Raw genomic sequence first — 21811 nt, forward strand, 5'->3', positions numbered from 1 at the left:
GCCTGTGGTACTCTCGCAGGAGGCAGAGCTGGCTGGGGATGCACCAGCACAGGTGAGGGGCTGTGAGCAGCCAGGACAGCCTGGCCAGCCCAGGCCAGTGTCCTGCAGAGCTCCAGCCCTGCTGCAGCCACCACACAGCTCCATCAGCCAGGCTCTGTGCCCTGTTCAACACCCCCAAAGCTCAGCAGGACCAATTAGCCAGGGCAGGCTCAGTGAAGCCTCGGGCGCTGGCACGGCTCTCTGTGCCCTGCAGACACTGCAGCCCCTGTGCCACGCAGAGTGGCCAAGCTGTGCCCCAAATATCTGATCCCTCAGTGTTTCCTTGGATGCAGCATTTCCTGAGTGCTGGCTCCCTTTTTCCCTGTGCTGCTTCTCATATCAGGCTGTTCTGCAAGGGCAGGGAGTGATACCAACACCCCTTGCTGTGCCCCAGCAGAAATTCCCCRTCCTCAAATGTCCCAGCTGCCAGAGGAAGACACAATTTGCCTATCCCAGCACAAATGGAACAATATGGTCTCTTATTTCTACCCTCTCTTTCCATGGCTTTGCACTGTTAATTTCTTAAATTAGGAATTTTTCACATGAAAGGTTTCTTTCTGACTTCCGTCGGCATTTGTCAGATTCTTAGGGCAGAGGGCAAAACTCAGAACCTGCRCTGGGGAGTGCTGTTCCATTGATGTCAGCAGAAATTTGCCTGCTTACATCAGTCCAGAATTTAGCCCACAGTGGTTCTTTTGTGGCATCAGAAAGCTCTGTGTGCACCTGAGCTGAATGTCCACGCCGTAAGATCAGAGTGTGGCTGGGACAATTGGCATGTGGGTAATTGGTACATTTCTGTAAGAGAAAATGGTTCATGATCCTTACAAAGGAAAATAAAATAAAGTAATGTTATTCCCCACTGACATATTAAGTGAATTGATAGTGTTTGAAAAGGCAGGTATTAAATCTGGAAGCAGCATGTGTGTTATGAAGTAGCTAGCGGTTTTATCCCAGCAATTTAAAATTCCTATCATTCAGCTCTCGCTGATTTGAAAGTCACACATTTATTTCAGATTGTAGCCATGAATTTCTTGGGAATTACCTGACATGAAAGCATGGAAGAGTCATTTGATATGAACTGACAAGACAATATCAAAGAAAACATCTTGATACACTTAATCCAGTTGTAAGTGACTTTWTAAAAAAGTTTTCTCATCCAGCCCTGATATTCATTAAGAGCATCTTGGTATTAGGAAAGCCATTAAGTTGGATACAAACTCTGGGCATCCTGTAGGGCAATAATCTAAAGCATCCCTGGAGATCTGATTTCAGACTCCAAATGGATTAGGGCTTTTTCTCTCCTTGTGTACATCGTTTACTCATGAATTGTCTGGGTCTTTATTTCCTTGCTGTGCCGTTAATGTGGGAAATTACATAAACATTCAGCATGTCAGGGTAAGAAAGTGTTACTGGGAGAGCCTGGGTCTCCACTGGTGTGTTAGAAGATATGACTGATTTTTTTTTTTTTTACCTTTGGACTGTATCTGTGCTGTTCCACTGTGTTTGTTCAACSCTGCCAGCTTTCACGATCACTCAAAATCCACCAGCCGATCTGTGCTTTGAATTAGCTCACAACGAAAAGTGCAGGAGGCGAAGCAGACAAGAGGGCCAGATGCTTTTGGCACGATGTGACACCAGCCCTGGCCYGATGGAGATGCCCAGATGTTGCAGGACACGGGAGATGTTGGTGTGCCTTTGCCCTGGCGGGTGTCAGAGCAGAGATGTTCTGGCTGGCGCTGCCGGSGAGCTGTCTGCTCCCATCACTGCAGCAGATGATTTGGAAGCCGTGCCCCTTTTCCCATGTGTGTGATATYCAGCCCATCAAACACACGGGCTGGCACAGCAGCTGTTGCCCTGAGGAAAGGACAGTGCTGAGTGAGAGGAGGGGGMACACTCAGGCAGGTCCTTCTGGGCTTCTCTTTGCCCTCCCTGACGRGCCAGCAGCTCTGCTGGGTCACACAGTGATTAATAGTTCTAAAGAGTTCATTCCCCCATATTCTCAGTTAAAACAAGCCATCAGCCTCCTTTCTGGCTCTGTGGTTGCTCTCTGGTAGGAAGCTGGGAGGAGCAGGACAGGGAAGGATGGATGTGTTTGCCTTCCCTCCCCTGAGAGGAGAAAGCAGAAATCTGCGTTGGGCTTTTCTTTTGTGTTGGCTTTAACTTTATGGTCGGCATCTGTCGCTGCYGAGCAGTGGGAGCTCTGAAGTGCTGACCAGCTCTTTCCACAGCCCTTTAAATAACCAGAAAGACACAGAAAGTAATAAAAAGAGAAGGGGAGATGAGAATCCATATTAAAGGCATTAATAACTGGAACAGGAGTCTCTATTTAAATAAAGTTTTGAAATATACCATCAGATATTTTTGTGTTGTATGGGCTTTGCAACCCAGCCCTTTTTTYCCCCTAAAGACCTCAGGACTGAAGTGTGCCAAGTCACAGAAGGGAAGTTCTGCATTCAGTAATTTTTTATTAAAATTCTCATAAGATGGTGGCGCGCTTCTGTCATGGCAGTGGAAAGAAACATCAAGACCCTTGTACAAGGAAGGATTTAATTGCTAGCATCACAAATGTTTATTTATTCTCTTGCAAAACTTCCAGTGGATGTGTTTCTTTGTCATGTCTAAATGGAAATAGGACTGAAAAGTCAGTGATGTTCTCATGAGAGATCCTGGATGTTTATGTACCTCATACCCTTTTTTGAAAATTATACTGTATCTGCAAAAAGATACAGCTTAAAGAATGAGCAATCAGATGCTTCCAAGGCATCTTCTAACTTCTTGCTTGTAAACAGAATTCTTTATTAAGTGAATCATTTTTAACAGCATTTTCTAGGAAAACAAATTTGAATTGCTCTGTGCTCTGGGTATGTGGCATCTCACAGACCCCACTGGGCAAATCAGTGTTCTGAAAGACTCAGCCTGTAAAAAGCAGGAGCCTGTGAGTTCCTGAGTGATCATTGTGCATTCCCTGTACCATTCCCGTGTCTCTGTRTGTGCCTGCACACCACGCCTGTCTCTGCAGTACCCAGGAACCTCATGAGAACCTAACATGGAAATGCACTTTCCTTAATCAAATCCAGTTTCCAGGGAAAACAAACCATTTCCCCCCACCACACTTGCTTTCATACTTTCACACATCATATACACAAAACCCCCGTTCCTGCTCATTTAAGAATTATGACAGTTCACCCCTTCTTTCCTTCACACTACAGCAGCAATACTTTCTGAGGCACATCAGTAGCATTCCTGCTGACCAAGATTATAGCTCAGCAGGAAAACAAGTCATTCCAAATTGTCTCCTGGCGTAAACATTTTGGATCATTTTTATATTACAACTGAAAAGGGAAAAATCTGGGGTTTCAGACTTTTTTTGTGCTCTTGTCATGGGAAAAATGACAGGGCTTTTATTTCTACAATGAGCATTACTTTTGCTTCTTTTTACTGCTTTAGCAATAACAACTTTTAAGAAAAAAAAAAAATCTGTGTTTTTAGTCTGCTGTTTTTACACATGTATTTGCAGATTAAAGGCTCCCCAGGTACCTATTGACACAACAGACTGTAACAGCTCCTCTGGAGCCGTGTCAAACTGCCATAATCAACCCTGTCAGTGATCCACAGATAATAGGACATTAAGAGGGGCTTGAACCGTATCTTTCAATCCCAGCTGTGGGTATCTGAAGGGACACGGGGGTTGCAGCTCTTTAGTCAGTGCTCCAGTCACACACTGGAGATGACCACTGAGGTGACACGTGGTTGGGAGCAGCACAGAGGGAAGGATGAGGAGAGTCTCCCCTGGCTTTCTTTCTACCAATAGAGCTGTCAGTCGTGGCTCTGATAGCTGGATGTTTGTTGGTGGTTTGTGCTCTTCTCCTGGTAACAGTGGTGCTGAAATTGTCATCCATATATATATTTTTATGTGTGTCTGTACGTGCATATATATATATATATATATATATATAGGCAGATTCTGGTACTTATTCTGATACATTATATATATATAGAGAGAGAGAGAGAGGCAGATTCTGGTACTTATTCTGATACATTGTGAGAAAAACATCCCATTGAATGTTGATGGAAAAGGCAGAATGAAGTATTTAAACCCCAAATCTTCTTCCTTCAACACTATCCCGAATTTTCACAACTACCCTGTGGCCAAGGAAGCCACTGCAGCTTCCAGTGCCATTCCAGCGTGGCACAAGTGACCTCAAATGGGATTTATCTGTTTACCTTGAATGAATAAAACCTGGACAAGGGTGATGCTGGAGCTGACAACAGTATGGTACTGCTGATCCTTACAAGCTGTTTAAAATGCCATCTCAATTTAGCTTCTTAAATAGGAAAAAAAAACCCCTTTATTTCCTCCACTGACTCAACAGTTAATTACCAGCTCTGGGAAGAACCAAATATTATGAAGGTCAGTGAAGTTATGACCCCCTGATTTYTCCCCTTATAAAATTTAAAAGAAGAAATCCCTTTTGTACCTCACAGGCCTTAAGGTTTGTGGGTTTTAATGGAWGTCTGGCTGTCACATAAATATATAGCTTTAAAGACAACGAAATGTTCTAGGCAGTGAAAGAGGCTACTTGAAATAAATTGCTTGTGTCATGATTTCGTATTCATCCCTCAGAGATGATTAGGTCCTGTGAAGACAAAAGGACAAATGATACATTTGTAGCGTGGAATTAAACACTAACATTTCCAGGGAAAAAAGAAGGAAAAAAAATCTTTCTTAGAGAAAATAAAATTGAGTGGAAAGTAAAACCAAATTCTTGTATGTATCTAAACATGGACAGAATTGCCAAGGGTTTTTTTTTTTCCCCTATATGAATTAGTGAAGGTCTTCCAGAGCTTTCAGTGCAGCTGATCCATCTGTCTGTGTGTCTCTGGTACCCTCAGCTGGCCACGCTTGCTGCTGTCAGACTCTCCTCAYGTCTGGTAGCTTTGCTGAATTTTTGGCCATTTGAGGTGTTTGACATTTGTCTCGGGCAGAACAGTTTCAAGAAGTTTCAGCCTGAAACAGTTCTTTCATCTCMTGCAATTAGGGTGAGACTCAAATGCATTTTCTCATTTTGGTACTTGCTTGTTTTCTGTTACAGGCTGTTTCAGAGCCCTTTGAAGTCGATGGAAATGTGTCCATTAACTTCAGTAGACTCTAGTTTGTCCCTAATCGATAGYAATTTGATTAAAATAGCTCTGAATGTTCCGGATCCCAGTGGAGGCTGCAGTTGTTCTTTAGGTTGCCATAGCCCCCAGCTCTTGTGTGYGCTCTCAGTTCTGTCTGCCAGGGTAAGGGAAAGCACAGGGAGATTTGGGAATCTCACGTTTCTCTGCTTGCCAAGGGCRTCTTTTTCTCCTTGCAGCTACCTGAGTGAATGTTCACAGCCTCCCGTGGCTGCTCTCCCCAGGACAGTGCATCAGTCTCCTCTCTCAGCTCCTGTGTCTTTTTAACTCGATATTGAAGGGAGAGGAAAAAACAGCTACAGAGCCCTGCATGGAAATTGGAGTTCTGACACAGATGCGGAGTTTTCCRAATCAAAGAGAATTGATGAGCCTTGCACTGGCAGGTGCCCCAGCTTAATCACAACCTGAATAATCCTGAAATTAAGATCAGAGTCCATCAGTGCTGCCAGCTGCAGCCAGTGCCCGGTTGTGCCTCCTGTGCCGTGGTGGAGAGCCCTGGCACGGCGAGGCTGGAGCGCTGCTCCTCGGTGAGGGAGGCACATCTCAGAGTCTTGGGGGCTCAGGATCAAAGAGACATGGAGATGACAAGTGTGGCATGTCACCCTGCACCCCCTGCTAGGTGATTCAGGTCACAGTGGGGACAGCCCCCCAYGCCACCTCTTAATTAGAGGCAAAATGCCACCCCCCAGCCGTGGCCTCGAACCAAAAGGGATGAGCTAAGGGGGGGTGTCAACCTCTGATAAAGAGATGGACAGGAGCACAAATGCCTGGGAACAAGGCCAGAGTGGAAATGAATAAGATGCCCTTCCAAAGCAAYTCTTTCTTTGTTAGTCTTACTAAAAAATATATAAAAAGTAASCTGTAAGTAGTAAGCTCAACACGGCGTTTTAAAAGTTCACATGGTTTTCAAGCATACCCTGCTAAGCACAAACTATGATTCATTTGGAATTTGCTAATTAATACTGGCATGGCGTTGTCCCCTGCTGTTGCCCAAGTTCCTGCTTGAGAGAACTTTTTCTTTTTAAAGAAAAAAAAGAAAATATTTTATCTTGGAACAGTAAGGTGCCTCTTCAGATGTGAGGTCTGCCAAGACAGAAAAGAAAGGGGGAGAAAAGGGAGGGATTTTCCCTTTGCTTTTACTGAGTTACTTTATCATCAGTAGCACAACCAACTCTTTAGTAAGGTGATGACCAGAAATACCACTCCAAGAAATGCCAGCTCTTTTCTCATCCACATCTCTAAGTACTAAGAGCTGGGGAAGAGTAAATCGTCATTTAAACTCTGGGTATTGCAGTGGGAGAAATGATTTCGCTTCTTTTCTCTCTGTGMACTAATGGATGTGGAATCTTTCAAAAAGTAAACCAACTCCTCTTAATAAAGCTCTGCATATAGATATTTAGCAGCTAAGCACTAAATCCATGGAATAGGGGGAAAGTGCAGAAGTAGTGGATTAATATAAAAGGATGCTTTTTCCCCTTCAAAGCCTCCTTAAGTGCTGACTGATGGAATAAACCCTGAAAACTTTCTCTGTGCTAATTGTCATGTTCCTTGGCTTGCATCCTATTTGCTGTCCATCATCCTCTGCAGTTTAAGAAGTTTCACACAAGAGCTTTCTTCTTATGTTTACAGACACGCCATGCAGCGTATTCAAACCCAGGGATAGTTCAGAGGGTCAGGAAATCTTCCTCCTGCTTCTTAATAAAAAGGAAAAAAAAAAAAAAAAAAGGCCCTGAAGATTTAGAATTTGAAGAAACATCATTTCCCCACATATATCCAGCTCCTCAAAGGCACAAGAGCCAACTTTGAGCTTTCCTGGAAATAAACATGAAGCGATATCCCACTCTAATCACCACAGAAATACTGGGTCAGCCTGGCAGCCACTGGAATTGGGTGTAAAGCTGARCTGAGAGAAGCTGTGCTGGTTTATGCCAGCTCAGAGAGCAAGGCATGGCTTACAAAGCAGCTGCATGATTCGGGTATGTGGCAGGATGTTTTCTTTTAATTCCTCTGATTAAAAAAAAAAAAAACAAAAAAGGTACAGTATTAAATAATAATAATCTGATCCTTTTTAGTATCACCTTTGGAGTGTGCACAGGATTGATKCAGGGAGATGACCTGTAATTCCATCCCAATTAAATGCCGAAAGTCAGCAGTTCACAATTCTTTCGCTGGTGGATTATTTTCAACCTTCCTGGCTCCCACAGGACCTATTCCCTGCGTCATTACCAACTTTTTTAAATTGAAAGTATTATGAAGGCAATTTCCTGCTACCAGCAACTTTCACATCAGTTTCTCAGGGCCCTGCAGCCTGAGAACAACTGCTACAACTAAATCTATCAGCAACGGGGTATTGGACGGAGTGACCTGAATTACCAAAAATCAAAATGCTCAAAAAATGAGCTGTAAGAAAGGGGTTTTGCTTACTCACTGCTGATGGTTTTAAAGGTTGTTGGGGACCACTGTGTTTCAGGCCCACTCCTGCTGTCACCAGGCTCCAACAAGACTTTGGGAAGATGTGTGTGCTGGATGGGATAGATCTGTAAGACCCAGAGAATGTATTTCTGACTCACAGCTGAGCTGTAAAATCTGACACGGCAGTGAATGTAGTGAAGAGATCAAAGAGCAGGAGAAAACACAGAGATGTTGTAAGAGCTCAGATTTCATTAGTGCTTCAGAAAAAAAAGGAAACTGGAGCACAGTTTCCCATCCCTGTTCCTGGAGGGCTGCTCATGGGAGCAGGGAGCAGGCTGGGTGCTGCTCAGCAAAGCCATCTGCAGTGCAACAGCTCTTCTTTCAGCTGGGTTAAGGAAAAAAAAATCTCTTTTTTCCTCTCAGTTAAGGAAAAATCTCTTCCAGGGCTCACTTAAAGGCTACAGCGTCCTGTGGCTGCACTGCAGGAACCCATGGCCAGATATTCTGCATATCCATAGTAAAATGTGCAGGAAACCCGAGGAATAATCTGATTTAGGTTTCAGGTGTTTTGGTGGGAAGTGCAGCTGGAGGTCCCAATTTCCCAGTGTTGAATGTCTTGAAATGTGTCCTCGATGCTGTCAGACACACAAACAGCATCCCTTCCAATCTGTTTTACTTGCTGGAGTAGCGTGTGTTTGTTGTAGCTGTGCTTGACTGAGAGTAAGAATGGCAGAAGCAGCACGATCTGGGGTGGGTAATACCTCTCTAAATAAGCCCAGTGTGCAGATTTCTGCATTTCCTCCATGATCTGGCCGTTCCCAGCAGGTCCTGATCCTCAGGATTGCCAGAGATGTCTCTATTACCCAGCCTGGAAGCAAGCAGCAGGTCGGGCGGGTTCTCCGTGCTCTCTATTTCACTCCTCCGGCTGCAATTGATAAACCCAGCGGTGTAGAACAAATATTGCTCCTGTAATTACCTGCTGCCTGTTCCATCCACGGCTAACAGCGGGTCAGGGGGCTTTGCTGGCCAACCAGGAGAGCACAGAGCAGAGAAATGATGTGATGAGCAGACCCCATCCCCTCCCATGGGGGTATTGATGTGTTCATTGAGCCTCTGGAGCTCAGACAACGCCGTTTGTTGTCCCTGCCAGTTGCATTTACAGCATTTTGCTAATCTATTCTTTTCGACACCACGAACRGCGCTTTTCCTTGTGCTGCTTTTATTGATCAGAGGAAAGATTCGATTTGACAGCAATTTCAGAAAAACCTTCGGCTTGTCCAAGATGCAGTGGAATTATTAACCACCCTGAGCTGACATATGGTAATTTAGCGTTTAATGTTTGCCCTGACACGCCGAGGACTCGTCACACCAAGTCACCAGCTGATGCCCACCAGTTTGYGAGTACATAAAGAAAAGCTGAAATAGTCTTCTGAACCCATGTTTAAACATCCTTTATTCCCTGGGTGCTAAACTTCCTTTGGCAGGGAGGTGGGGGCTGGATCCCCCCTGTGCCACCCACTACAGTTGGCATAAATTAATAGGATTTTGCAGCTTTTTGCAGCTGTATTTGTACAACTTCATCTTGAAATAATTTTAATTTCTGTGCCTAGGCTTATAATTTTTTCAAGCGCGTTACACAGTTGGCTGTACATAATTATGTCTTACAGCCATAAGCACTGACAATCTGCTTACCTAAACTATTCTGCTCTAAACTTGTCATTTCACTGATGGTGAAGGAATTGCATGTAATTCACCAGATCAGAAATTAAATTATCAATTAATAATGCTGAAGAAAAAAATATGAAACAAGAAATTCTGTATGTCTATCAGAGTATCTGCAATTAAAAAGGGAGTTGAGAGGAAGCRTCCTAGACCAGGCTGGACTTTAAAATCCTTGATGACTTGAATGCAGTTGTTGTTGTCTGGATTTTTTGAGAAGCTTGTGTTTGTGATCTTTGAGATCACAACTCCTTGAGAGTTAAATCCAAAACCAGGACGTGCCATGAATGGAAGGGAAATATGAAAAGGCTCTGTAACATGTCAGAAATCACTTTTTTTTTTTTTTTTTAAATCTATGGCACGATGTCCTCAAGCTGGCCTGTCTGCCTCTTGCATTAAAAGTNATGTCCTCAAGCTGGCCTGTCTGCCTCTTGCATTAAAAGTGCTGTGGATGGGAAGCACATCAATAAGTCACATGAATAAGTCTAACATGACTTCACGTCAAAGCAGGCAGGGGTCTCAGATCAAACCCACACAGAAACAGAGTTAACGAAAGCAAAAAACTTGCCAAAAATCCAGTGTGGATTCGCTCCAAATGAGCAGAGTTCAGCCAGGTTTGACATTTCCTCCCAGCACTGATGCACGAGCCACATCTGCACAAAAGGTGGGTGCTGGAATCAAGAAACCCCCACCAGGAGGAGAGGTGTCCTCAGCCTTTTACTGACCATTGAAATAATTTCTGTATATGCTGTGCCATGTACTCTACAGAACAAACAAATGGGTTCGCTTTTCCTATGATTAAACTTTTTAGAGAGACTTTGAGAGCTGCAGAGCTTTAAATCCTGCTCTGCAAGCATCCCAGAGTAGCGTCTCAAACATGAGCCTCAGCAGATTTTGTTCTCCAAAATAGACACACTGGAGGGTTTTATTGTTGTTTCCTATTGTTAGCTATTTGCAGGCAGGTCCAAGAGCTTTATTTTGTGCTGAGAGCAGCACTCACAATCATGCCACAGCATCACTTCTCCATGATCAGTAATGTCTGTAGGCATCGTGCCATTGGGAGCTCAGTGCATGACTGTAACCACCAGGATAGCCAAAGCTCCCTACAAAAGCAAAGGTCACACTGAGATCAATTAAATCCCTTGATTCTGGGAAAAACTTCCTTCCTGAGGACACAGGTGAGGTTGTTTTCCACTGAATGCTTGTTCCCTGTTCCTGAGCTTACTGTCCTACCAAGGGAATGCTGCTTTGTGGTTAATTGCCGTGTGAAGATCATTCCTCACTTGCTCTTTGGTTGTGCAGCTAAATTTTTAMATGCCATGGGCTGGATTTTCAGCTGAAATAAATTAACATGCCTSTGTTTGAAGGCACTGAGTCTACACTGATTTATACCAGCTGAGGGCCTCAATCATTAGTTACAGTGATCAGGTTACCCCTGTGTAGGTCAATATTTGCTASCCATATTTATCTTCTGCACTGAGCACTTGGATTTCCTGCTCAGTTTTGCCCAGAAAGGTGCTGATTCTCTTTTCCAGGCTGGCAGGATGTAATGACGTGAGGCTTCAGGAGAGATGCACTTCAAAAGGGAATGAGGACAAATCCCCACKGCCATGATTTGTTTTTCCTGACTTTGTCTTCATTTAGGCATAGCAGTGGGGTCAGCTCCAAGAAGGTGCTGCAGGACAGTGCCCTCTGCAAACAAACAGTGGGGGGCCTTTCTTAAACAGATTATGGATGATCTTCTCTTGCCTGTCACGACTCCTCTGTCACAGGAATAAGAACAGTGTGTTCTGAGCTCTCAGAGGTGTTTCCTCTCACCTTTTGTCATGGAGCATCCTCTGTAGCAGAGGAGGATTTGTGCACCTGGTTCAAATCCCAGTCAGGCGCTATCAGCCCCTTGCATCTTGCACAGTCTGAGCCAGCCTCGGYTCTTCAGGGCCAAAATTCACCTGATAGCAGCACATCAGCTCCGCTGGGATGCCTTCAGTCACTGCAGTGAAGAATCTGCTCTCTTGTAAGAGAGATAAGGGAAGGAGTAGTAAAAATTAGTTTTGTTGCTTCTGCTGTCAAGGTTCTGGCAGCGATAAGGTGTTGGTCACGTGGAGGTGTTCTGTAATCTTCTTTTCCCATCAGAGCTGCTCTCCTCCCTCTCTCTTGCCTTGCCACAGTCTGAAGCATTTCCACAGTGGAGTTGTGAAGCTGCAAAAGCCCAAAGAAAGGCAAGTATTGCTTTAGAAATGCCTGTGCAGTATCAATTACCATGAGATGTGGAAGATCCATAAGCATTGGCCTGTTCCTGGTATGGGCACACTGGCTTTTTTGACCTTCTTAATTGCATGTAATGAAAATTACTTCATTTTTTAACAATGAAAAAATTGCAATTGGCTGAGTTTTTCACTGGTAAAGACAGACACCTGAGAGGAGCTGGTGACAGTCCCAAGTCACCACTCAGAAACTTTGTCCAGCTTCAGAGTTACTCAGATCAGACCAGCCCCATGAGCCCTGCAGAGCTCAGTCTTGTTGTGTCAGGATAACTCATGCTAAAACATAAATTCTTTGCTGTTTCAGCAGGTAGGAAAGCAGAGTTAAGCTGCTGCAGATCCTTGGCCTGGATGCACTGCTGCACACCGTAGTGTGTCATCACATCATGTAGGAAATTCGGTTTCCTAGGCAAAAGGGTTGTTATTTTGCTTTTATCCCAAGCAGAATAATGGCAGTTTTGAATYAGACCATGAGTCTGACAAGTTCAATTTCATCCTGTGCTTATGTGTGGGGTCAYACACAGTTACTGGCCAGAGTTGCAGGCAGAAATTTGCTCCCACTGCATTACCAGCTCCTTATTGAGCCTGATTTATATGCTGCTCTCCATCTGCTCAGTGTTACATTTTCATCCAGGTAGAGGAGAAAAATCCTGGTAAACAATTAAAAAAAAAAAAAATGGGAAGCCAGACAAGGAGTGAAAACTATCAAAGCTACCCATGGGCATAGGGAAGGCTCCAGAGCAGTGTGTCCACATGGGTGTAATCGGCCTGAAGGGAGAGGCAGGGTTGGAGAGGAGCCCTTGGATGGAGGGAGCAGTGAGGGAGSCAAATGACCTGTGAAATGCTGGAAGCTGCCAGCAGCTGAACATTTGGTGCAGCACCTTCGCCAAGCGCTCGCAGAGTCCGTGCAGAGGAAGCAAATCCTCGTGGTGAGGAGCAGGAGAGCTGGATGGGAATGGGCTGGGTGGGAATGGGCTGGATGGGAATGGGGAAATGGGCTGGATGGGAATGGGCTGGATGGGAATGGGGAAATGGGCTGGATGGGAATGGCTGGATGGGAATGGCTGGATGAGAATGGACTGGATGGGAATGGGGAAATGGGCTGGATGGGAATGGCTGGATGAGAATGGCTGGATGGGAATGGCTGGATGGGAATGGGCTGGATGGGAATGGGGAAATGGGCTGGATGGGAATGGCTGGATGGGAATGGGCTGRATGGCCCTTGCCATGTCCAAGCATCCTCTTCACAGCACAGAAGGGACAGTTTGCTCTGAAGACAGAAGTGTTTAGAGAACCTTCTGGGTTTTTTTGTTTTTTTTTATTTCCTTCTGGGGCATAGCTTGGAATCATTGGCAAGTGTGGTAAAAGGAGACAGAAGTTAGTAAATGTCACCTTCACCTGTTTGGGTCTCCAAATCTCTCTTATTTTTTCTCAGCTTGACTTTTGCATCTTTTTATTGAAACCATATGTGATTCTTTCAGCAACATGCAGTAATTTGTTTGGAAATACAGGGCTAGAGATGTGTCTCTTTGCTGGCTTCTGAAACAACTGTGAAATAAGAGTTAAGAACTTTTATACAAATGAGTTCTAAACATATTGCAAATTCAGTTAAAAATAAATAAGTAAGTCCTTAGCAAAGATTTCAATAAGCAGTAAGAGTAGTTGAATTAAAATATTTCCACTAAAATTAATGAGCCAATCCTGGAATGCTTAGACTGACTCTTAAGTGTGCTCTTTTAAAGGCTTTGAATATGTTTGCCTGTCTGAATTTCTATGGAGCATTTTGAATGCATGACAGATTATAATCTTCAATTATTTTAATTTGATTTTCTTAATGGGCAAAATAGCTAAGAGCTTAATAATAAAAGACACTTACTGCTTATCATTTACATTATTTTATGTGTTCATTAATAATTATAATGGGTTTTATAAAACAAAAAAATCAAGTCTGAGTGTCCCCAGGTCATGTTAGTGCAAATGTTGCATACTATTCTATGGGAGATTTGGGAAATTAAGTGTTTTTTTGAAGGGCATTTTTGACTCCATATGTTGTAGAGCAAGACAAAGAACTTCAGAGGAAATTTATTTTCTAGTTGCTTCTGTGGATGGGAGAAGTAACAGAGAATAAATATCCTTCTTTGCTTTCTCCAGATACATTTCCAGGCACAGTGCAGGGCTGGGCAGAACCCAGACCTTGTAAAGCTCGTGAAATTCTCTGGACATGGTTTATTAGGTACAGGAGGGCTGTTGTTAGAGTCACATCTTCTGTGGGCTCAGTTGTCCTTGTTGGTTCAGCTTTCCCTTGCACACCCCATTTCCTGGGCCTCCAGGCATTTTCTTTGCTGCTCTCTAAACAGTTTCCCTTGGAGCACTTTTTTTCCTGGCAATGTCGTGCTCCAAAAGCTGTATAATTTATGGTCTCACTGGTGCCCTCCAATCTGCTGACCACACAGCTTTCCACGAGCTTTGCAAGGATCTCTGGTGGCTCCTGTCACTGCAGGGTGAGGGAGAGAGAATTCAACCCCCTGCAGCAAGAAAAGGCAGTGCTGGGAGCACAAGGGTGTGGATGGACAGGAGRAAATCACTGATAAAATCTGGTACCTTACAGAAGCTCAGCACTTGAAATTCTGTTCACCAGTAAAGCTGATGGCAATGGTTTGGCTGCCCAGTAAATCCTCACGGAGATGCACMAACCCTGAGATGTTATCTCTAAAAGCAGGATTGCAATCCTGTGCCACARACACTGCTTTTCTGTCTAAATGTGGCATTGCTGCACAGGAGAAAGCCAGCTTGGAACGGCTTAACTCTGTATTGTCTCAAGAGTTCATTTTCAAACATTTTAGTTRTTAGATCAGAACYTGCAGTGGRAAATGCCCATCTGTGGATTGCRCTGTTTCTCCTGTTTCTGGGATTTMTTTATGGAGGCGAGGGCTGAGTGAGACTCCYGATGTTCTGGTTGTGAGTTGCAGAYATTGCTGTGTTTTGSATGATTCCTCAGTKATTTGAGCCCCAACCCCTCARTGCTGGGCTCAAGGCCACCCTGTCCTTGGGCGATGGCAGTGCCAGTGCAGTGCCTGGCTCTGCTGCACGTTCCCTCTGGGGCCTTGGTGGCTGATCCCACAGCTTCCAGATGGCCCATTTGTATCTGTCAGAGCTGGTGAGGGTTCCTGCATGGAAAATGCTACCTGTGCTCGTGAGGTAGGATAGGAACAAGGGATCTCATCTCCTCAAATAAATTGCCTTTTGATCTGGGACGTTTTCCCTCACCGGTGTACCAATCCACTCCAAGCTCCATCCCAGAGGGGTTTTTTAGAGCATAAAAGCTGCTTTGCAAGCAAATTCCTTTTATGACAGTCATCAGCCATCATCATTCATCCTGCTCACATCATCATATGCAGAGCTGTATCATGCCAGGCACCGGAGAAACTCAAAGCTCCAAGGGTTCTCCGAGTAAAAAATGTATAAATGCAGCAAARGAAAACCATCCCTCTGCCATCTGTTCTGTAACCCAGAGCCCTGCATACCTCTTGACTGCATTATAAAAGGAGAGATAAAAGAAAGGAAAATTCATGTGTATGTTCTCCAGTCAGAAGATTATCATATGGATCTGTTACCATCTTCTCACTTCCCAGATAAAATGAAGGAACTAACTCCCTTCTGAACCAGTAAATTTCCCCAACCAGTAATTTTTACTCCTGATCTAGTGAGCTCCTCGGGAATAGAGAGGGGTTTAGTATTGTTATTACTATTATTATTATTATTATTGTTATTATTATTATTATGGTAAACTGCTGCAGGAACCGTTTCAACAAAAGAAGTAAACCCTGCATTGTGTTTGGATAATGTTCTTAACTTCTCAACAAGATTTACTGAATTGCACCCTGGGAATTAGGCAAGTGAAACCTTTGGTCAAAATGTTACAGGATTACTTTAAAAAAAAATTTTTTTTTTACATCTCATTAAGAGTGCTAAAATTATATGTTCCAGTATAAAAAGCACGTGTGTGATAAATATCTCCCTGGTAAAATGTACTGTGCTTCATTGTCAATGGTCTTTGCAACTTTCTGTGACAAGTGCTACTTCTTACATGATTTTTTTCTGAACACTTCACACCCTTGTATTTTTACTGTAAATGGATTTAAGTACAGGTAGCAGGCAAACCCTTGTGCTRTGGTTGCAACTAACAGCAAATAGCGAGTCATCGCAGAATATTTGCAATATATTTSCCCCCATCTTTGTTTTGCTCAGTGCAGTATAATTAGCTCATGGATTTCTCTTGGTATAATTGGGTGAGTCGTGTGGGTCTTATGATATATTTCATCTCCTAGATCTGCAATGATTTACATACAGACAGCTTAGACCCTATTAATGCTAATAAAAGTGCTGCAAGGACATCCTATAGCATGCACTTTATTAAACTGTACATAGCTTTCTTCRAGAGCTTCTGTTTATCTGCGTTTCCCAAAAATAAAATATAGTGCCTTTAGCACTGAATATTTAAATTCAGGCTCTTTTTCCCTGTTTCTGTCTCTCTCTATGCATTCCTAATGCTGTTATCACAATGGGATCTGGGTACTATATGCAACAGGAAATAGAGCAGAAAAATGTCCACTAACAGGCTGTCCCCTTCTGTGATTTGGGCTGAAACTGCTCCCATTTTGGTTCCCTGGAGTGACTGCSTAGCTCTGTGGTGCTTGTGCTCCAGCACAGCCATAGTTGAGCCAGGCTGGGGCTGGGGAGAAGTGCAGACACCTTGGTTGGGTTGCTGTAGGGTTTTTCCACCTTTGTTAAGGGAGAATTTACATCACAGGTTCTTTGTAGCTGTGCAGACACACAACTATGTGTCCCATATTGCCCTTTTGAATTTCTAAGGTGGGATCCCCACCCTGGCTCAAAGGTGGAGGTCCAGCAGCTCTTCCTGTGTTTTTTAAGTGACTAAAACCTTTTAAGTGACTATAGCAGTGCAAATCCAATCAGTTCTCCTCAATACTAACAGTGTAACCAGCAGTGAGTCCTTTGGAGAGAAGACAAATGGAATTGTCTGCGTTCCCTGCGCTGCAGCTCTGTGGCATGGATCAATCCCTGTAAAAACTGACACGATTAGCCATTAGCAGCAGCACACAGTTTGGTGGGGCAGGTACAGAGAGAAAAGTGTACAAACTTGGTAATGATGTGGACAAAGGCACCAGAGGAGGTTCTGGGAGCCAGGGACCTGATCTTGCCCTGCACTGACATGTTCAGCCTCCCGTGTCAGGAGAGGCAGGAGCAGCAGTAGGTCAAACATGGGAGGAGTGGGGAGCAGCCCTCAGCCCCTTCTCAATTCCTTGCCTGACCAGAAAATCCTCCTCTTCACTTGGGAAATGACCTTCTCTCCCCAAATCCAGGCTGTTGGGGGCATGCAGGACCCCACTAAGCACCCTCAAGCCTTTCCAAGGGTGCAGCTGCCGTAGCAGAGATGCCAACATGCACTCAGCTACAAGATCTCTATTATCTTCCCACTGCTTTGTTGTATTCATAGACCTGTTAGGGAAAAATTTATGCACATCGCTTTTTACAGTGCCAAGGCAGTTTGTGATGGTGCAGGGGGCGGTAATTTATTTGTACCTTGCACTTTCTTTCAGGAATAGTCATGCTGTTGCAAGAACTTCTTTCAGCATTTGATCAGAAAATTAAATTTGTGTTTAAAGAGATAGTCAGGGTTGCTAGGACAACATGTTAACCTCCCYTCTTTTTTTTCCTCGGCTCTGTATCCAAGGTTCATGTAACTCGCTGTGCTGTACTCTGCTCGCAGTGTTGTTCTCAAGGTGCAGGAGGGAAGAGCTTTAAGAAAGTGTCCAAAACATGCTTTTCCTCAACAAATAATCACATGAAATGGTAGCATCCCACTGGGCATTCCCAGCCTGGCCTTGTCAAGCCAGCAGGGTCGGACAAAGAGGGAGCAAACAGACCTGTTCTTTGAATTTCCTGTGAGTATTTGTGTGCACAGTCACCAGGACTGAGAATACGATGGGGGAGCTTGCAGACAGCGTTTTCAGAAGTGATTAATGGCCTGGAGACCCTGGGTATGGCTGAAAAAATTGTGCACTCTAAGGAGACCRGGGTTTCAGTAATATGTAAACAGCAGGGTCTGTGCATTTTAGGCGCTTCCACTTCTCAGTCGGAAAACCACAATTTCAATGATTTCTAGAGGATCTTCATGAATTAGAGAGTAGTAAAACAGCTGAAACTATGTGGAATACACTCTCCACGGCTTTTTGCCAAATCTTTGGCGTTCAGCTCCCTTGTCAGGATTGACAGTGGCATTACATCTCYGCAGCTTCAGGCTCAGATCTTTAAAGTCGCTTAAACATCCGCATGGCTTTTGTCCAAAGCTTATGGATTCTTGTCTRTGTTGTTCCATGCAGATCCGTTCGGATAAGGACAAAGAGATCCACATCAGGTACAGCATCACGGGAGTGGGAGCCGACCAGCCGCCCATGGAGGTGTTCAACATCGACCCAGTGTCCGGCAGGATGTACGTGACGCGCCCGATGGACCGCGAGGAAAGAGCTTCCTACCATGTGAGCACCAAACATCCTGGCTTTTGTGGGGGCTGGGATGATGGGACACGCCAAATCAGCCATGCTGATGCAAAGTGTTGGTTGGTGGTGGCTGAATGTGAGCCCAGGTGGCCAGGAAGGCCGGTGGCACCTGGTCTGTATCAACAATAGTGTGGTCAGCAGGGACAGGGCAGTGGTTGTCCCTCTGTGCTGGGCACTGCTGAGGCCACACCTCCAGTCCTGGGATTGGTTTTGGGCTCCTCACCCCAAGCAGAACATTGAGCATGTCCAGGGAAGGACAGCAGAGCTGAGGAAGGATTTAGGGAGTGAGTTTGATGAGGAGCAATTGAGGGATCTGGGGGGGTCTTATCCTGGAGAAAAGGAGGCTCTGGGGTGACCTCATCACTTTATGACTGCCTTGAAGGAGGTTATGGTGACCAATGGTCTCTTCTCGTGGGTAAAATGTGTCAGAGCAAGAGGAAATGGCCTCAAGTTGTGGCAGGAGACATTTAGGTTGGATATATTGAAAATTTGCATCCCCAGAAGGGTTGTCCAGCCCTGGCTGCCCAGGGCAGTGGTGCAGTCACCATCTCTGGGGGGATTTAAAAGCCATGYAGACATGGCACTTGAGGACACAGTTCAGTGATGGGCTTGGCAGTGCTGTGGGAACAGTTGGACTTGATCTGAGAGGGCTTTTCCAACCTAAACAGTTCTGTGATTCTATGAAAGTGGAGATAAACTGATGTCTTTTTCAGACACAAAGTCAGAGTGATTTGTTTAAAATGGTGAAACTTCACACTGCTTGTTAAATCCATGCAAATTTATGTGCAGAYTGAACCACCCAAAACCATGAGAAGCCAGTCACTACATTAGCATGTCTTGGGAAATTACTAATTTAARAATCATTACTGCATCTAAACATGCAATAATTGCTATAGTCATTTTTCATTTTAATTCACCAGGAGATGTTCAGGCAGTATGATGGGGGTGTGTCGGATAGGTTTTTAAATACRCGGATAAGCTAATATTAAATATCAGGGAATTAATTAAGATTAATTACACTCAAAAGTGATGGTGCCTCRTGCTATCCTAGTTCATAAAATGCTCTACCTGCAGAATGCTCACAGTGTAATTGGTTGCTCTGTTTTGATATAAATCCCATCCCCTTTATGGCACAGTAATTGCAATAAATTGGGATCCAGTCCCACAAATTGCTAAAAGAATAGGTCGCCCCTCAAAATTTCAAAACATCCTGTGCATCTGTGCTTTAGTTGTCTCCTGGAGTGGTTGTGAAAGGTTGTTTGGTGGATTGCTATCATCCTCAGCCCCATCTCCTGGCACGGTAATAGCCCTTCCAGGGGATGCTGTAATGTCAGTGCCACACATGGGTCACTTCCACAGACACCGCGTCCCCAACCGCGCCGTCCGAGATGCACATTCTGTCAGCTTTATCAGGTATCCAGTTAACCATGTTGACACAGCTTCTGGGCTGGGGTGGAAGGATAAAGAAAATAGATTACCTCTTTAGTTGGGTGGAAAAAGAGATTTCCCCTGGGTAAAAGGAGATCTGAAGAAAAATTATTTTATCCTCTGCGAGCAAGAACAATTATTTTGTTTGTTGTGCCTAGGAAAATATGAAGAGAGGTTGTTTTGAGAAAGAAATGTTTGAGATAAAGTGTGTGTCATCTCAGGGTTGTTGATATTGTTTCAGCAGTGCCAGGTTATTATAATAGTCTAGTCAATAATAAAAAAGTTAGGACTTTTGATGGAGCYGCTGTGATGTCTGCGATCAGACACTCTCAGTCAAAAACATGAGATGAAACAGATTTTTTTCCTCCATCATAACAAACCCTGTGCCCCTGAAAAACGAACTGAACCTACCAGTCACGGTGAATTCAGTAAATTGAATTCTTTCCTTGTCAAAGGTGATGGGATGAGTCTGCTGTGTACATACCACAGGATTTCCAGCCTTTTCTGTTCCTCACAGAAACCTTGAACTAGTGACATCCATATGTAAATAAGCATATTTATACTCTGAAGGTTACAGGAAGATGTATTTTATAGAGAGAATAACTGATAAGTATGTTATGAGCCCTTATAGACAGGAATAGTGAATGGCAGAAAATCTTTGGTAGCAGAACAGTAGAAGGTGATGGAGAACATTTTAAGTTGTGGCTGTAAATGACCTGTAGATCCTTCAGCCTCAGTAGCAATGGATTGATGATTTCTTGAACCATCAATTGTTCATTTACTAACCCTTTACAAAGCATTTATACATACACCATGCACAAAGCAATGACCTGAACACTGGAGCAGAAGCTTAAAGTAGGAATGAACAATGCTGAAAACTGGAAAAAATTTGGCCAGCTTCCAGAAAGGAAATACGATCCAAAGTCTTGTGTGGTGGAGGGTTTGAAGAAGTCAATGAAGAGCTGAGTCTCTAACTGATGGGAAAGGCRACACGGAGCCAGGTGTGAACTGAGAGCTGGAAGAGCAGTGACTGAGGTGTAGTCTTGAGTCTGGACAGCTTTTCCACCTTTAAATTGGTTTGACATCTGCTGTGGTTTCCTTTAGCTTGGATTAGCAACTTTACTCTTGAGCTGGGGTAGGGAATGTCAGAGGAGCTGGGTCCGTGTGACGCAGCAGGACATGGGCTCTGTGTCTGACACAGCCGGGCTGCATTTATACAGCTTCACATTTTCTGCAGCCCCAAACACAACCAAGACTTTTCAGCATCTCTGTCACTGTCGAGTGTTGTCCTTGCTGTTTTTGTTCCCAGGTAATCTAAAAACTAATTATAAAAGAAAGAACAATAATTTGCAAGTGTTTGTGAGGCTACATATCAAGAGTTCTGTTTCATTAACTCCCACATTTTCAACACGTATTTTCTTATGCATAATTATCTGTATTGCTTCAGGACTACCATTTTTAAAATACTAGTGTTTTAACTCTCCCTGCATTCAGCAAGCCATTTGTCTGATGAAACCTRCCTCATTCCCTAAGGTGAAACAGATTTTTTTCTAATTAGATCAGGAGCTCTGCAGCAGAACTTCCCCTGTTTTTGTGATCATTCTTGAACTTTTAGGGAGGATCATTCCAAGCTGGAGGTATGCAGAGATGTGTGTGCCTCTGGGACTCAGAGCTCCTGCCCAGGTGCTGTGTTCTGGCACTCCCAGGGATCGCAGGTTCAGCCTCATCTGTTTTTGTCTGTGCTGCAAACCAGAGCACAAACTCTCCAGGGACCTGGCAGACGCRGAGTCAGCTGAAAATACGAGCGGAGAAAAGCGAAACGGGTTCTGCAGCCACTTAAACAACACCAGGTTGTGGTGTGGGACTGCACAGGTGGCACTGAGTGATGGCCTGGGAGCCACCCTGGTGTCCTTAGAGCCATGGGACACACAGACACAGGACACAGAAATGGGACACAGCCATGGGGACACACAGTCATGGGGACACACAACCATGGGGACAAACAGCCATGGGACACACAGCCACAAGACACACAGCTGTGAGACACACAACCACGGGACACACAGACATGGGGACACACAGACATGGGACACACAGACACAGGACACAGCCAGGGACACACAGACATGGGGACACACAGCAATGGGACACCCAGCAATGGGACACACAGCTGTGAGACACACAGCCAGGGAC

The 21811-nt window shown here is 44.4% G+C and overlaps 1 protein-coding gene across 1 annotated transcript in view; it reads left to right on the forward strand.

Moving 5' to 3' along the window:
- The window catches only part of CDH4 (cadherin 4), a 405208-nt gene that overhangs the window by 292231 nt on the left and 91166 nt on the right, over positions 1-21811 (forward strand). The window contains exon 5 of the mRNA XM_057379655.1: positions 18014-18169. Coding sequence (XP_057235638.1) covers positions 18014-18169 — 156 coding nt within the window. The remainder of the gene's footprint in view (positions 1-18013; positions 18170-21811) is intronic.

The sequence above is a fragment of the Malurus melanocephalus genome, unplaced genomic scaffold (genome assembly GCF_030028575.1).
Source record: "Malurus melanocephalus ecotype Western Australia unplaced genomic scaffold, MMel_1.1 scaffold_415, whole genome shotgun sequence".
Lineage (NCBI taxonomy): Eukaryota > Metazoa > Chordata > Aves > Passeriformes > Maluridae > Malurus > Malurus melanocephalus.